Source organism: Cydia splendana, chromosome 4, assembly GCF_910591565.1.
Source record: "Cydia splendana chromosome 4, ilCydSple1.2, whole genome shotgun sequence".
Taxonomy (NCBI): Eukaryota; Metazoa; Arthropoda; class Insecta; order Lepidoptera; family Tortricidae; genus Cydia; species Cydia splendana.
Window position 1 is genome coordinate 3227686 of NC_085963.1, and position 17913 is coordinate 3245598.

The 17913-nt window shown below is 40.4% G+C and overlaps 1 protein-coding gene across 1 annotated transcript in view; it reads right to left on the reverse strand.

Annotated features, from left to right (window-relative positions):
• Positions 1–17913, reverse strand: part of LOC134789729 (histone deacetylase 6) — a 46584-nt gene that overhangs the window by 3964 nt on the left and 24707 nt on the right. The window contains exons 9-16 of the mRNA XM_063760362.1: positions 6069–6128; positions 5963–6022; positions 3833–4026; positions 2526–2776; positions 1478–1559; positions 1227–1373; positions 933–1056; positions 75–299 (exon numbers count right to left, since the gene is read on the reverse strand). Of these exons, the coding sequence (XP_063616432.1) occupies positions 75–299; positions 933–1056; positions 1227–1373; positions 1478–1559; positions 2526–2776; positions 3833–4026; positions 5963–6022; positions 6069–6128 (1143 nt within the window). The remainder of the gene's footprint in view (positions 1–74; positions 300–932; positions 1057–1226; positions 1374–1477; positions 1560–2525; positions 2777–3832; positions 4027–5962; positions 6023–6068; positions 6129–17913) is intronic.

Consider the following 17913-nt stretch of genomic DNA (forward strand, 5'->3'; position numbering starts at 1 on the left):
TGTGCTCCTTAGATCTTCGATTTTATGTACTCTGAAAAAGTGTTTCGTGCTACTTTATCTATGATGTTGCATACCCTGTCATCATTATATGTAATCCTCTGTGTCCCATTGCCATGATGGACATCCCAGTCTAGAATCATGACCCGTTTGAGGCCATGGTTGTCCACGGCGTGCCTGGCGGCGGCGGCGACGTTGTTCAGGAGACAGAACCCGCTGGGCATATCGTCGTCGGCGTGGTGGCCGGGTGGCCGCACCACGCACACGCCGGAGCCGCCGCAGGAGAGAACTGTGTCTACCATCTGTGGACGTAAGGTACAATTTTGAATGTACTTTTTTGTAAATAGAGGCAAAGGATCTTAAATGATTTTTACACTTTTGTAAAAAATAGCACAAGCAATTTATATACATAGGTCAATGTGGTAATTCCGTTATAGGGACTATTCCGTCCACTAGCGTTTTTCTCGAACAACGAACAACATTGAAAATTTCGTCGACAAAGCAGCGATTGCTTTTAGTTTCAGCAATCAAAAGCAAATGGTTTTTTTTCCTACGATTGAAAATCAAAGAAATATACGCTCGTGGACGGAATAGTCCCTATGACGGAATTAGCCACATTGACCTTATATTTAAATTTTAACAGCTAATGTAGATGGTGATGTACGATTTCGTCACAATGTACAGGAGCCGTAACTCTAAATTAATATTGTATTAATTTCACAATGGTCAGAAATAAAGTAAAAGTGTAAATATTCACTGTCAAGCCTCGACCTTGCGTCTCCGGAATACCTTAAAGATAAATTAACAATAGACCTTATTCAAAGTTAGGGAAGATTTCTTAACACCATTTTGGCGTAGCAGCACGGGATCCGGAAGCTACCCTCAGTGCCCCATTTAAAAAATCCACCCTGTTTAGATGAAACTAGAATTGATACCTGTAGAACACAGCCGGTGGCCACGGCAGCGCTCTCTAGCGAGTCGGGGTGGAAGTACACGGAGTCGAACTGTTCTTTCTGATTGTTCAAATCACGCAGCTTCGTTGACGCCAACTCTTTTAACCTGTTATGGCAGAATTTTAACATTTTAAACATTTGCTTGATTTTTTTTTACAATCAAATTTTAGTCGCCGGTTGGTACACTGGTGAATAATCCGGTGACAGTCAGAAATAGAACTTCTATTTCGCATAGTAGGGTTTTTCGCATAGTCCACGGAAAAAAGTCTAATTTACCTGTTCAGATGTTTGACAGTATGCACAGCTAATATTTCTTCATCTGTGGCCGTCCTAGCGGTAAGTTGGTGCACTCGCTCTAACAGACCGAAGTCTCTGTGCCTTTCATGTATCCTTTGTATCCGCTCTGGACATTCCACGTGGCCACTGTAAAATAACACTTATGTTATACGGGATATGGTTGAAATTAGATTAAGTTTGTATAAATGTTCGTTGAAATATTTATATAATAGTTTAGTTATAGTACTTACGGTTCGCAGATATTTTTGTGTTTTAACATGGCTTGATCGAAAATGTAGTATACTGCATGTTGAGGTATCGTTAGGTCCGTTACTGTAAACAAATAAAACATTAATTAGGGTAATTTGCAAGTAACTGGCCTCTTTTAGTAACTGGCCGCCCTAAACTAAAAATAAATTCTATTCACCTATAAACAGAATTCATTTTAGTTAAGGTTTCAATAACTGGCCATCTTATACTAAATATATAAAAATAGCCCCCACGTAAGATCAATCAAAATATTCAACAAGCTTCCTCATAATATATCCACTGAGACGAAAGACAAAATATTTAAAAGAAAACTCATTAACTTACTTACCGAGAAATGTTATTATAGTATCGACGATTTCCTAAATGATGATAACCTTAATTAATCAACTAATCTAACCTACTTTTATCGATGTAAGGACATAAATGTATTTTATTCGAATAAACTATTATAAATGTAATTAAATTAAGATATTAGAGAATTAAGTAAAAATTAAGTGTTTAAGTAAATGTAAGACAGCTACAATCATATTGTGACACCCTCACAGGGTAACATGTACGCTTCCTAACATTGTATTTAACATCATGTATTTCTATGCATCAATGTACATGTATGCAATAAATGACAATAAACAATAAACAATATATGTATTTTTCAATCACTGTTCATTGTCTGTTATTCTTATCATCCGCTTTAATTTAACTATGCTTTTTATTGCCTCTGACAAACAAAAAAAATATATATCTCCTACAGTTGCCATCAGATACATTGGAGCGGCCGAGGTGTTCAAAAATATCTGAACACACACTCTAAAGCCTTGACAATAGAGACGTGTTCAGATATTTGTGAGCACCTTGGCTGCTCCGATATATCTGATGGCAACATTGGCAACTGTACACTTGTCAGAGGTACTTCTGTTTATTTCAATGGATAGCAGTTCCAAGTCAGGAACCTCTCCGGTCTAGATTCATCTCCCTCCCACCTGATAAACATGGTATGCTTCTGTTTTACTCTACTAGCTCCAACCTTACCTAGTCTCAAATGGTTCAGCCGCTCCATAATCTTCCTCTTCGTTTCATTATCTTGCACCGGATAGCAGTCCCTAGTAAGAAACCTCTCTGGCCTAGTTTCGTCTCCCTCCCACCTGACGGAGACGGTATGCTTCTGTTTCGCTCTGTCGCACACATTGGGGACGCCGTCGGTGCTGTACGTGTGTTGGTAGTTGTAGCAACGCCAGTGCTGCTTGTGTGCGTATATGCAGTTTAGGATGGTGTCGCGTATTCTGAAATAGGGTTATATATATACTAAAAAAACAGGCTTTCCAAGACACGGCTAGGTTACTTTTTCTTTTTTGAAGATAAAAAAGTAAAAAAAAAATAGATATACTTAAAGGAATTATATACACCGTGTTTTTTTTTATTTCCGTTAATTTCAAGGGTGCATTCCTGAGCTTAAATCAAGTAACTTTCTCAAAGACACCGATGTTCTAATTAAGTCCATTTCGGAGATAATCCATCATTTATTTTTTTCCTATAAGGCCTCTACAAGCGTGTACACTTGCCTTAGGGCCGGCTTACATATTGATTAGTGTTTAGAATGAGTTCATACATTTGCTACTAAACTTAAGTACAATCTCGGTCGATTGATGTACGAAATGACATTGATATGTCACAGATTTCAATTGTTTGGTTGAGTTAAATGTAATGCCCGTGTTACAACAACGCTATATGCTACATTTAATTACTTTTTAAACAAAAAAGAAAACAATTTTTTTTTTTTATTAACTATGCCATTTAGTTCTTATAAACGTACTTAACTATACCCCGAAGTTAACGGAATTCAATAATAAAAACACGGTGTAGATATAATGACAGACAGTACCCCCCCTCTAACACCACACACACGGACGGACAGACCACATGTTGAGACTAGACTACCTCTATTGCTTGAACAGCTTCAACTTACTCATCACTCGGTTCCCCAGTCTTCTCCAGCGCTGGTGGGGAATGTCCCAACAATGTCCGGAGGGTGAGCGCCGCGCCCTCTGCCAGCGAGGACAGACAGTACCCCCCCTCTAACACCACACACACGGACGGACAGACCACATGTCGAGACTAGACTACCTCTATTGCTTGAACAGCTTCAACTTACTCATCACTCGGTTCCCCAGTCTTCTCCAGCGCTGGTGGGGAATGTCCCAACAATGTCCGGAGGGTGAGCGCCGCGCCCTCCGCCAGCGAGGACAGACAGTACCCCCCTTTCTAACACCACACACACGGACGGACAGACCACATGTTGAGACTAGACTACCTCTATTGCTTGAACAGCTTCAACTTACTCATCACTCGGTTCCCCAGTCTTCTCCAGCGCTGGTGGGGAATGTCCCAACAATGTCCTGAGGGTCAGCGCCGCGCCCTCTGCCAGCGAGGGCAGACAGTACCCCCCCTCTAACACCACACAGACAGACGGACAGACAGACATCAACATGTTGAGGAGGTGCGCGTAGCATGCTGGGGTCACTTCCATTTCGCCCTGCAAAAAGGAGGCCATAAGATGCAAAAAGTGAAGTGTATCTTTCGAATTATAGTATTATAGTAATTCGAATTATAGTAGTATACATAAAGTTTTATATACTGAAACAAAACACGGACATAGTTGAGCATGAATGATAGAGTAAATGATTTTTGTTTTTGACAGAAATAAATTTTTTTACAGCTTTTTATGTGTATATATTTTTTAGTGTCAGTCGTTGTTATGGTTACGGTGAGATATCCAGGGGAAAATCTCTTAAAATTCAAATTTTATGGTATTTAAATTTACCCAACATACATTTCCATAATGGGCCATCTACTCAGCATGTTAGTAGAACGTGATGACAACGAGACTGGGACAGAATAACAACACAACAAAAGTTGTCAAACCAGTTGGTCCAAACATAATTATATTTTTCTTGAATAAAGTCCACATGTTCTCTAAGCTGAAGCTGTGATAAACAGACGGATAGGCAGGCAGATGGAGATGGTTAAAAATATTTAATACGAATTTTGTAACACCTTTGTGTATTAAGATTTTTTATCATTTGTATTTACATGTTAAGCAACATCAGATTTGACGTTCCACTGGTAAACATACCTTATGGCGGCCGACGCTTGCCATATTATTAACAAACACTGCAATAATAATGCGGTGGTACGCGACGAAAGTGCCGATCACCATAACCTTTACCCGTGGGACGTCACAAATGGTTTCAATGAATAGGGAATATGACGCGAAACTCTGCGTAGGGGGCGCTACTACCACAATCCATCACAATCTGGGGATCTACCGCGAAACAAGAAAATCGAAATTTCGTTATCTAACCTCTCTATCACTTTGCATATTCGAGCAATAAAGAGGCAGGTAACTAAATTTCGATTTTCGCGTTTCGCGGTAGGCCCTTGTTAACAAACCGCCTTGATGCAACAGTGTCATATTTTATTGTTTGTGGAAACTTGCCAAAAAACAGTTTAAGGCACAGTAGGTATGTATAAGTTACTCTATGGTTTACTAGCTAGCTTAGTGCTGCACTCTGGCGACAGAACATTGCAGTATAATAATACCCCCTATTAACGATTATTCAAAAAATGAAGGTACAGTGGAAACTGGATAAGTGGAACCTGGGTTAGTGGAAAACCTCTTTAAGTGGACCCAAGTTCTCGGTTCCAGTCCCTTGGCAACGAATTACCTCTATAAGTGGAATTTTGGGACCTCTATAAGCGGAATCCATTTTTTCGAAAATTTCTTATTTTTACCTCTGTAACTGGAAGCAGCCGTCTCTGAAACCTCTATGAGTGGAATAGCTCGGCGTTATAAAATTTGTATTTTTAATAAACCGTCACAGGGAGGAGGAGTAGTTTGTTTTGTTAACAATATGGTTCGTGTTTTAACTACGTATTTATATTTAACCATACTGGTTTCTCTTGCATAAATAAATATTAGGAGTGATTTTGTTTAATTGATCTTGTTTTTGAAATTTTGAAAATTGTATACGAGTACTGTGGATTATTTACAGTATTAGTTTTTTTAAAGTCAGGATTACATACCTATTTTTTGTTAATGCATACATATCTACATTCATATTTAATAAAAGATGATTATTTAAGTCTTGATCTTTTATTTGAACATACTATACGTGACCTCTATAAGCGACATTACTAGCATCCACAACCTCTGTTAGCGAGAGCCTCTGTAAGTGAGAAAACGTTTTATTTGAACCTGGTTAAGTGGAAAACTGGATAAATGGAAAACCTGGATAAGGGGAACTAAACAGCCGGTCCCATGCGATTCCACTTATCCAGTTTCCACTGTACTTCAAACTTGTTTGAATAGCGTAATGAATGAATGAGACAAGTCAATGCCCAATGACGACTGAAAATGAACCTAAAGGCGACAGCAATAAAGTCTGATTCCATTTGCCCACAAATCCAACCTTTTCATCACCCAATGCGGCGTCGTACCCCGCCGACACGACTATCAGTTGTGGCGAAAACTGAAAGAAACAGAGATATGAGATATTATAGGAGTGAAAGAGATACCTCGGGGCAGCCGACCGCAGCGTCGTAGCCGGCGGATATAATGATCAGCTCGGGTTGGTACTAAGGGAAAAAAAATAGAATATTAATTTTGTACACAAAACACTATTAAATGATCATTGTTGGACCTTATGCCTTTACAATAAGGCATATGAACTGTCAGTTAACTGTGAAAACGGTATTAAACAAAAGTGCAGATGTCAATTAACGTATGCGGAGTGAAATTTGGACAAAGTTCAATATTGTTTTAAATAAAAAAACACCATTCTTTTTTTAAATAATTATGTTCTTATAATAATTTATATATCAAGGCTTAATGTAAAAAATAGTTTACTCCCATGCGAGATGCTTTACGGCAGTTTTGTGGTACTTTGTCCATCGCTGTCGAAAACACAGATGTCGGCATTTTATTCAGCTCCGATTTTATATTTCGAATCAAACTCTGTACATTTTTGGGACGAAAATTATTGCAATATACTCGCCTCTTTAGATTTGCCCAAAAATCTTCTATAGGGCGAAGTTGCGGAACATTAGGTGGATTTGATGTCTTCGGTACGTATGGGATGCTTAACTCCGCCATTTTGCTAAGGGTTTTTTTTGGAATAATAGACCAATAGTGGGACCGGATTTTTGCACTAAAAGTTTTGATAATTCTAAAGATGAAAAAGTGATACTTATCTGACATGGGACATATTTTTAAGCATATTTGTAAAATATGACGAAAAGTTAGAACGAGCGTTAGATATAAATTAGGTATTTATATATTTTTAGTAATGATTTTTTAATATTGAATTAAAGTGCAATGTTTAAGTTCCATCGTTTATAATATGTATGACGCTTTATAATGTAAAATTATTAGAAATTTTTTTAACGTGCTTCTTAGTCAAACTACAAATTAGCTTATTATTTTGTCGATATTGAATTAAAGTTTAATAAATCCACAACAACATATCTAAATTCTTAAGTTAATAGGCAAGCTAAAAATTTAGAAGAATAAGATATATGCTTTAGAATTAATATGCGTTTTTTTTCCTATAATATCTAATATTGAATTAGAGTCTGTAAAAATAAGTCTATTACTATAAAATAATATACGCAGCCATATTATGGAAAATAAGAAATTTCGGTGTGTAGCTTGCATTGTAATAGTAAAATATATTTAAAAAGGCGCGAAATTCATACATACGCCGCGCTGGTCCGTCAGTATCGCCGGCGCGGCGCCCGAGACCCTATCATAGCCTACCTATATACCTCGCCCCTCGCCTCGCCCCACCTGCCGCTCACAGCACTGTCTGTCTTTTCTTATCATTCATTTGTTTGTTTACTGTGGACATATATAAATTAGATGCGGACATTACGTGAAATTAAAGGGGTCCCTTTGTTTCCCATAAAGTTTTAAGTCGTAATGTATTGTTTGTCATATAAGAACCTTCGGGCTCTCGAATTAAGGTTTATTTTTGAATGGCCTTAGTAGCAATGTGATAGCGTTGACTCGGCTCGGAGAGTTGGCGAATTGGAGATTCATTCGCCGAGTTAGCGGATCGGATACCAAGTTATCAGTTAGTTTAGTGGCCGAGTTGATTAGGAAGTACATTTGAATTTCGAAATTGTAATAAAAATGTACATGATATTCACAACTATTTTTTACCATAGTTTGTCAAAGGACTGTCTCATTTCAAACATAGAGAGAATCATCATACTATCTTTGACTTACACTAGTACTAGCACCCAAAAGAAAAGGATGAATATAGTTTTTTGTTTTTATTTACTGACAAATTGGTTTGACCGACTATACCTATTTCTGGTTCCTATTGTCATGTCCTGTCCTATTCAACGTCAATATCATATTATGTATATTATAAACCAACTGCTCAATATTACACGTATACATATTTAACGGCCTCCTAGCCTAGTCGGTAGTGACCCTGCCTACGAAGCAGGAGGTCCCGGGTTCGAATCCTGGTAAGGGCATTTATTTGTGTGTTCATCACAAATATTTGTTCCTGAGTTATGGATGTTTTCTATGTATATAAGTATTTATATATATGTGTATATTATATATATCGTCGTCTAGTACCCACAACACAAGCCTTATTGAGCTTACTGTGGAACTAGGTCGATCTGTGTAAAACTGTCCTATAATATTTATTTATTATTTATTTATTTATTATTATACATATTGAATATACAATAAGGTAAGTGACCTCACCTTATTGTATATTCCGTGTCGGCCGTATATGCCTATATACGGCCCACCTTAAATTAAAATGTTTTTTTTTTTAATAAACAGGATATTAAGTATGAAAAACTCACTCAAATAGGTATCTTACGCTACGTCTTACGTAGGCGAACAACGCGCGAACGCGGCGCGGCGCGGCGCGGCGCGGCTAAATCAATCCTTTGATGCCCATAGAAGTGTCCTACGTAAGCGATCTCGTTGCGAACGCGGCGCGGCGCGATTTGCACGCGAATGTCGGGCGGCGAGGCGCGGCGCGGCGCGGCGCGGCGCGGCGGCGGCGCGGCGAGACGCGGCACGGAAAAAACAAACCGTTGTTGCATATGGAAGTGTCCTAGGTGAGCGAGTTTGACGCGATGGCGAAGCGGCGCGGCGGCGGCGCGGCGCGGCGCGGAACGGGCGCGATCAATCCATTTGATTTTTAGACGCGAATGTGACGCGGCTAGAGGCGTTGCGTATATAGAATTACCGGCTATGATTTGATTAGTCGACTCCCGTTTGATATCTGTATAGGTTTTCCTGTAATCTATAGGCACAAAACTAAAAAATATTCAAATTCGCGGAAATTGGCACAAAAGACTTAACTCCAGTAGCGTCTATGGCACTTACGACTATTCTGAGTTCGCTGTAATAAAGATTCGGCAAAGTAATTTATGTCATTATTTTAATTTTTTTAAGCTAATTGCGAAGTTACAGCTCACAGAAAAGAGACTTTACTTTGGTTTTTAACCGCCTTAAAAAAAAGGAGGTTCTCAGTTTGACCGGTATGCATTTATGTATGTATGTTTGTCCGTGATTTTGGTGCGGTTTTCAGTGGGATTGAGAGTGCGAGTGCGAGTGGGAGAGGGAGTGGGTCCCTGTATTACGTGCGCGCAGCAAGATCAATCGATCGTCATAATGAGACAAAAATAAATAAAACGAAATAAAAAAGTAAAAATATAAATAAATCAATTAAAAAAAAACAAACATAAAAGCAAAATAACTTAATATAATTTCTTTAAAAAAACCGGCCAAGTGCGAGTCAGACTCGCGTTTCTAGGGTTCCGTACATAATTCCGACTCCCGCTTGACTTCACATTTCATGTGTTGTATGCATACTGCATGTAGGTTATGATAAGTCTTCTGTTGACATGTGTCTATTTGCGATGTTCATTCCTTTAATACAGATAGTTTTGGTAGCACGTATTTTCAATGTTATTCCCGTAGTAGTCCCATATTTTACATTGGCGACGAGCTGAACTCATGTTATTCTCGATGTTGGATTGTGCATAAGCGTGTGGTGTCGTGTGGGCGCAATGACGGTCGGTAAAATTGAACCATTCGACGCGAACAAAGATAAGTGGTCGTCATACGTGGACCGCCTTGAACAATATTTTATTGTTAATGATATCGAGGAAGCAAAGAAAGTTGCTACACTAATTACGTTTATTGGCGGCCCTACATATGAACTGCTAGTGACTCTTTGTTCACCAAAGAAACCACACGAAGTGAAATATGATGACATCAATAAAATTATGCTACAACATCTGCAGCCAACGCCTAGCATATTAGCTGAGAGGTACAAGTTTCGGCAAAGAACGCAAACTAAAAGTGAGTCTATATCGGACTACGTGGCAGCTTTGAAGGAGTTGGCTAGAACGTGTGACTTCAAGACGGGATTAGACGACAATTTAAGGGATCAGCTTGTCTGTGGCTTGTTTAGTGAGATGATCAGACAGAGACTTTTTGCGGAAGATGAAGTTAGTTTCTCAAAAGCTTATAAACTAGCCACCGCCTTAGAAGCGGCGGAGACGAACGCGGCGGCAGTGGTGAACGGCAAGCGACCGAACGACGACGGTGCCGTGGCATGTCATGCTGTCACGAGTGAAACTCGCCGCAGCGAGGGACGAGCGGGACGACGCGCGACAGCGGCAAGCAGCGAGCGAACGCGCGGTCGCTACAGCGAGGGCGCAGCCGGCGGGAGCGGCGCGCCGGGCGCAGCGGCGGGAGCGTCGGGCACGGGCCGGGGGCGCGCGGGCCAGGCTGGCGGAGCGGCGAGCGGGCGCGGCGCCGGGAGCGGCTGGACTCGCTCGACTTGTCGGGCTTGCGGCGGACAACATGATGCAGCCGGATGCAAATTTCGCGTATACGTGTGTCGTGTATGTAATCGGGAAGGCCACCTTAAAAGAATGTGCCCTAAACTTGGCGCGGGCGGCGCGAGTTACACAGACGGCAATTACGTAAAAGAAGTAGCTGATTCGGATACCGACGATAGCGTCGAGGTAATTACTTCAATTTATAACATAAGTCCCTCAAAAGACTACAAACCATATATCTTAACATTACTTGTTAATAATAAACAGTTGGAAATGGAGGTAGACACCGGTAGTCGCATATCGTGTATTAGTCTTGATTGCTATCGCGAAATGTTTATTGACTGTGATTTAATAGATTCCAATCTGTCTTTGAGATATTACACCGGACCGCCTGTAACTATTGTAGGCAAAATAAGGCCTGTTGTTAAATATAAGGATCAGGTACGGGAATTTACTTTGTATGTCGTGAAGGGCGGGCGGACGTCTTTAATCGGGCGCGAATGGTTAGAAGAGCTCGGTATTGTGGACCGCGACAGTTTCCCGTGTAATAGTATTGTTACGGGAGGGAAATTTGATTTGCACACGTTCAGTTCCAGATACGCGCAGGTTTTTGAAGACGGGCTGGGGTGCTACACGGGTGAGCCGGTGGGCTTTCGGCTGCGAGACGGCGCGACGCCCGTGTTCTTGCGCGCACGCCCTCTAGCATTTGCCTTGCGCGAACCGGTCGACCGCGCGCTGGACCAGCTGGTGAGTGACGGCATCGTAACCCCGGTCGAGTGTTCGGATTGGGCCACACCTATTGTACCAGTAGTCAAATCGGACGGCTCGATTCGTATCTGTGCTGATTATAAACTTACGCTCAACAAATGGCTAGAAATAGATAGGTATCCTCTGCCTAGGATAGACGATCTGTTGGTAAAATTAAATGGCGGGGACAAATTTTCTAAAATCGATCTAAGTCAGGCTTATGCGCAATTTCCGTTGGATGATACCAAGAAATTTACCACAATTAATACCCATAAAGGCCTATTTCAGTATAATCGCCTCGTCTACGGGCTCGCGTCGAGTCCTGGCATCTTCCAACGTAAACTTGAGCAAATGTTTGCTGACTTACCCTCGGTCGGAGTCTATCTAGATGATGTGATCATAACGGCGAAAAATGACGATGAACATTTAAAAATACTTTGTCAGGTTTTTGACAGATTACTAAAGTACGGTCTGAAAATAAAGAAAGAGAAGTGTACTTTTTTTCGCAGAGTCGGTCACCTATTTAGGGTTTGTTATTTCAAGAGATGGAGTATCAGCAAGCTCAAGTAAAGTAGAAGTCATCAATAAAATGTGTAGTCCACAGAATGTTTCAGAGTTGCGATCATTTCTTGGAATGATAATGTACTACGCAAAATTTGTTAAAAACTTGAGCACAATATTATCTCCGATGTATGAATTACTCAAAAAAGATGTCAAGTTTGTTTGGAGTAAAGAGTGTCAGGCCGCATTTGAGAAAATAAAAAAGATGTTGCAGTCGAGTGAGGTGCTGGCGCACTACTCGAGCGAGCTGCCGCTGGTGCTGACGACGGACGCGAGCAGCACGGGCGTGGCCGCCGTGATCGCGCACCGCCTGCCCGCCGGCGAGCGGCCTGTCGCCTATGCGAGTCGAGTGTTAAGTTCAGCGGAGAAACACTACTCGCAGATCGAGAAAGAGGCACTTGCGATTATATATGGTGTTCAAAAATTTCACCAGTATTTATATGGAAGGAAATTTCTCTTGAAGACGGATCACAAACCCCTGGTAACCATTTTTGGAGACAAAGCCGGAATACCTGCTATGGCTGCGAGTCGACTACAGAGATGGGCGGTGATCATGTCTGGGTATAATTTTGATATAGAGTATGTTCGGAGTGAGGAAAATGGAGCGGATGCCTTGTCGCGATTAATAACCGGACCCGATAGAACAGTACGATCGGAGGTGACTTACCTTAATTACGTGCAAAACTTTTTACCTATAACAAGCACGGATATTAAAAAAGCAACGGACAAAGACTCCATTCTGGTAAAAGTTAAAATGTATATTGCTTCGGGATGGCCGACTTATTGCGATGATGAGAATCTTAAACCATATTACATCCGCAGAAACGAGCTGTATATGGAGGCCGGGTGTATACTATGGGGGTACAGGGTGATAGTACCTACTGTTTTTCAAAATAACATTCTACAAGAGCTACATGTTGGCCATGTCGGCATGGTAAAAATGAAGAGCACGGCCCGCAGCTACGTGTGGTGGCCCGGCATCGACGCGGACGTGGAGCGCGTGTGCCGCGAGTGCGCCGCGTGCGTGGCTGAGAGCAGCGCGCCGCCGAGGGCGCCACCCAAGCCGTGGCCGTATATTACAGAACCATGGACGCGTCTACATGTTGATTTTTTAGGCCCTATTGAAAACGAATCTTTTTTTGTTATTGTAGACTCGACGACAAAATGGATCGAGATTTTCCGAATGTCAAGGACAACTGCGTCATCGGTGATTAAAGTTTTGTGTGAAACTTTTTCTAGATTTGGTTTGCCTAGGTCGATTGTTTCGGATAATGGCCCTCAATTTGGTAGCGCAGAATATGATCAATTCTTGCAATCAAACGGCATTGAAAAAATACTTACACCGACATACCATCCCGCGTCTAACGGCGCTGCCGAAAACGCCGTGAAGCTCTGTAAAAAAGCAATCAAGAAAGCAAAGCGAGAGGGGGTCGATATCGACTTAGCCTTGCAAGCATACCTGATGTCCTACAGGAACGCAATCCATGGCACGACGGGCGATTCTCCTGCGCTATTGCTGCAAAAACGCAGGCTGCGCTGCCGATTAGATTTACTTCGTGGAGGGGAGGAGCGTGAGCGTACTGTGCAACGCGCGCAGGAGCGGCAAGTTCGAGCGGCTGGGGGTCGCGAACGTCAATTTCAAGTTGGGGACCTAGTGCACATGCGTGAGCAGGCCAATCCCGATAGGTGGGTAAAGGGTACAGTTAAAGAGGTAGTAGGCTCTAGGAATTACATGGTGGAAAGGGCGGATGGTACCCTAGTCAAAAAACATGTTGACCAAATTAAGCACAGTGTGCACAATCGTACAGGTACTCGGTTGGTGTGGCCTGATTGGGATACGTCTGGTGGTGAGGTGCCTGGTCCAGTCGACGCGGCTTCGGCAAGCGCGAGTGTCGCGGCTGCGCATGAGCACGGGCCCGAGCCGGCCACTGCTGAACAAGCGGTACCGTTGCCGAGAGCTCAAGCGGGTACTAGTAGTTATGGTCGGCCCTTAAAACCCGTTAGATACTTCCCGATGCCAGAAATTGATTAAAACTGTTTTGTTATAATTACATGAAGATTATAAGGTTTTGTTTATTAATGTTTAAGTAGTTATAATTCTGGAATGCAGTATACCTACTTAAAAATAAGTGTGAGGGTGTGTTGTATGCATACTGCATGTAGGTTATGATAAGTCTTCTGTTGACATGTGTCTATTTGCGATGTTCATTCCTTTAATACAGATAGTTTTGGTAGCACGTATTTTCAATGTTATTCCCGTAGTAGTCCCATATTTTACAGTTTTCCTGTCATCTATAGGTAAAGAACTATTTTGTATATTTTTTTTTCAAAATTTTAGACCCAGTAGTTTTGGAGATAAATGGTCATTTTTTGGCTATTTTCTTAAATAACTTCGAACCTATGTATTTTAAAATTATAAAAAAAACATGTCCATCTTTAAGTTACTAATGTACATATGTGTACCAAATTTCAACTTAATTGGTCCAGTAGTTTCCGAGAAAATAGGCTGTGACAGACGGACAGACAGACAGACGCACGAGTGATCCTATAAGGAGTATAAGGGTTCCGTTGTTTCCTTTTGAGGTCCTTCCAACCCACTGAAAAGCACAAAATATTTTTTTATATACCAGACCCCACCCCTATCCTTGTCCAGTCCCTATCCCGTCGTAAAGCCAATTTCTGCCAAAACGTAATTAATCCATACTATCCATACTATATTAATACTAATATTATAAATATATATAATATTATAAAGGCGAAAGTGTGTCTGTCTGTCTGTTACCTCTACACGCTTAAGCCGCTGAACCGATTTAGTTGAAATTTGGTATAGGGATAGCTTGAGTCCCGGGGAAGGACATAGGATAGTTTTTATGTCGGTAATCATCCCTGAAGAGAGTGCAAGGGGGGGGGGTGGAATTGAAAGAGTTAATGAATTGCCTAATAATTGAAGCAAGCAATGCGCGAATTGAATCATTGCTATTAGAATTATCCAGGCGCCATACCTACTTTAGCTGCTGTCACTAATTCCACGCAGACGAAGTCGCGGGCAAAAGCTAGTAATATTATAAATGCGAAAGTGTGTCCGTCTGTCTGTCTGTCTGTCTGTCTGTCTGTCTGTCTGTCTGTTACCTCTTCACGCTTAAACCGCTGAACCGATTTTCATGAAATTTGGTATAGAGATAGTTTGAGTCCCGGGGAAGGACATAGGGTAGTTTTTATCCCAGAAATCCCTCTTTAAGGGGGTGAAAAAGGGGGTGGAAGTTTGTATGGGGAATCAACAACCTTTTCTTCAACAATTCTTCAACTTCTACTTCTCTAACTTCAACTTCTCCAACTCGAACTTTTCCAACCTTTTCAACGTCGTTAACTTCAACTTCTTCAACCTTTTCAACTTCAACTTTAACTTCTCCTACTTCAACTTCTCCTACTTCTTTAACTTCTTCAACTTCATCAATTTCTCTAACTTCAACTTCTCCTACTTCTTCAACTTCTTCAACCTTTTCAACGTCTTCAACTTTAACTTCTCCTACTTATTCAACTACTTCAACCTTTTCAACTTCAACTTCTCCTACTTCTTCAACTATTTCAACCTTTTCAACTTCTTCAACTTCTACTTCTCTAACTTCAACTTCTTCAACTTCAACTCCTACTTCTTCAACTCGTCCTTCAACTTCTACTTCTTCAACTTCTCTAACTTCATCTTCTCCAACTCGAACTTCTTCAACTTCTCCAACTTCTTCATTTTCTACTTCAACATCTCCTACTTCTTGAACTTCAACTTCTCCAACCTTTTCAACTTCTTCAAGTTCTCCAACCTTTTCAACTTCTTCAAGTTCTCCAACCTTTTCAACTTCTTCAACTTCAACTTCTTTAAATTCGACTACTCCAACCTTTTCAACTTCAACTTCTCCAACTTCCTCAAAATCAACTTCAACTTCTCCAACTCTAACTCTTCCACTTTTGCACCTTCTTCAACTTATCCAACTTTTTTTAACTTCTCTAACTTTTTCAACTTCCTCAATTTCTCCAACTTATTTATTTTCCTACTTCTTCAATTCATCCAACTTCTTCAAATTCTCCAACTTTTTCAACTTCTTCAACTTCGACTTCTCCAACTTCTTTAACTTCAACTTCTCCAACTTCTTCAACTTCAACTTCTCCCACTTCTTCAACTTCAACATCTCCTACTTCTTCAACTTCAACTTCTCCAACCTTTTCAACTTCTTCAACTTCTTCAAATTCAACTTTAACTTCTCTAACTCGAACTTAGTCAACTTTTTCAACTTCTCAAACTTCTTCAAGTTCTCCAACTTTAAATTGTCCAACTTCAACTTCTCAAACTTCAACTTCAACTTCTCCAACCTTTTCAATTTCTTCAACTTCTCTAAATTCAACTTCTACTTCTTCAACTTCAACTTCTTCAACTTCGATTTCTTCAACTTCTTTAACTTCAACTTCTTCAACTTCTTCCACTTCTTCAACTTCAACATCTCCTACTTCAACTTCAACTTCTCCAACCTTTCAACTGCTTCAAATTCTCCAACCTTTTCAACTTCTTCAACTTCAACTTCTTCAAATTCAACTTCAACTTCTCCAACTTCTTCAACTTCTCCAACTTCAACTTCAACTTCTCCAACCTTTTCAATTTCTTCAACTTCTCTAACTTCAACTTCTCCTACTTCTTCAACTTCAACTTCGACTTCTCCAACTTCAACTTCAACTTCTCCAACCTTTTCAATTTCTTCAACTTCTCTAACTTCAACTTTTACTTCTTCAACATCAACTTCTTCAACTTCGACTTCTCCAACTTCTTTAACTTCAACTTCTACTCCAACTTCTCCCAGTTCTTCAACTTCAACATCTACTTCTTCAAGTTATCCAACCTTTTCAACTTCTCCAACTTCAACTTCAACTTCTCCAACCTTTTCAATTTCTTCAACTTCTCTAACGTCAACTTTTTCTACTTCTTCAACTACGACTTCTCCAACTTCTTTTACTTCAACTTCTCCAACCTTTTCAATTTCTTCAACTTCTCTAACTTCAACTTCTACTTCTTCAACTTCGACTTTGCCAACTTCCTTAACTTCAACTTCTTCAACTTCAACTTCTCCCACTTCTTCAACTTCAACATCTTCTACTTCTTCAACTTCAACTTCTCCAACCTTTCAACTTCTTCAAGTTCTCCAACCTTTTCCAACTTCAACTTCTCCAACTTCTTCAACTTCAACTTCTCCAACTAGAAATGGTTCAACTTTTTCAACTCCTCCAACTTATCCTACTTCATCTTCAACTTCTTCAACTTCGACTTCTCCAACTTCTTTAACTTCAACTTCTTCAACTTCAACTTCTCCCACTTCTTCAACTTCAACATCTTCTACTTTTTCAACTTCAACTTCTCCAACCTTTCAACTTCTTCAAGTTCTCCAACCTTTTCAACTTCTTCAACTTCAACTTCTCCAACTTCTTCAAATTCAACTTCAACTTCTCCAACTCTAACTGCTTCAACTTTTTCAACTTCTCCAACTACTTCAACTTCTCCAATTTCGACTTCTCCAACTTCTTCTACTTCAACTTCTCCAACCTTTCAACTTCTTCAAGTTCTCCAACCTTTTCCAACTTCAACTTCTCCAACTTCTTCAAATTCAACTTCAACTTCTCCAACTAGAACTGCTTCAACTTTTTCAACTCCTCCAACTTATCCTACTTCTTCATCTTCAACTTCTTCAACTTCGACTTCTCCAACTTCTTTAACTTCAACTTCTTCAACTTCAACTTCTCCCACTTCTTCAACTTCAACATCTTCTACTTCTTCAACTTCAACTTCTCCAACCTTTCAACTTCTTCAAGTTCTCCAACCTTTTCAACTTCTTCAACTTCAACTTCTCCAACTTCTTCAAATTCAACTTCAACTTTTCCAACTCTAACTGCTTCAACTTTTTCAACTTCTCCAACTACTTCAACTTCTCCAACTTCTTCTACTTCAACTTCTCCAACCTTTCAACTTCTTCAAGTTCTCCAACCTTTTCCAACTTCAACTTCTCCAACTAGAACTGCTTCAACTTTTTCAACTCCTCCAACTTATCCTACTTCTTCATCTTCAACTTCTTCAACTTCGACTTCTCCAACTTCTTTAACTTCAACTTCTTCAACTTCAACTTCTCCCACTTCTTCAACTTCAACATCTTCTACTTCTTCAACTTCAACTTCTCCAACCTTTCAACTTCTTCAA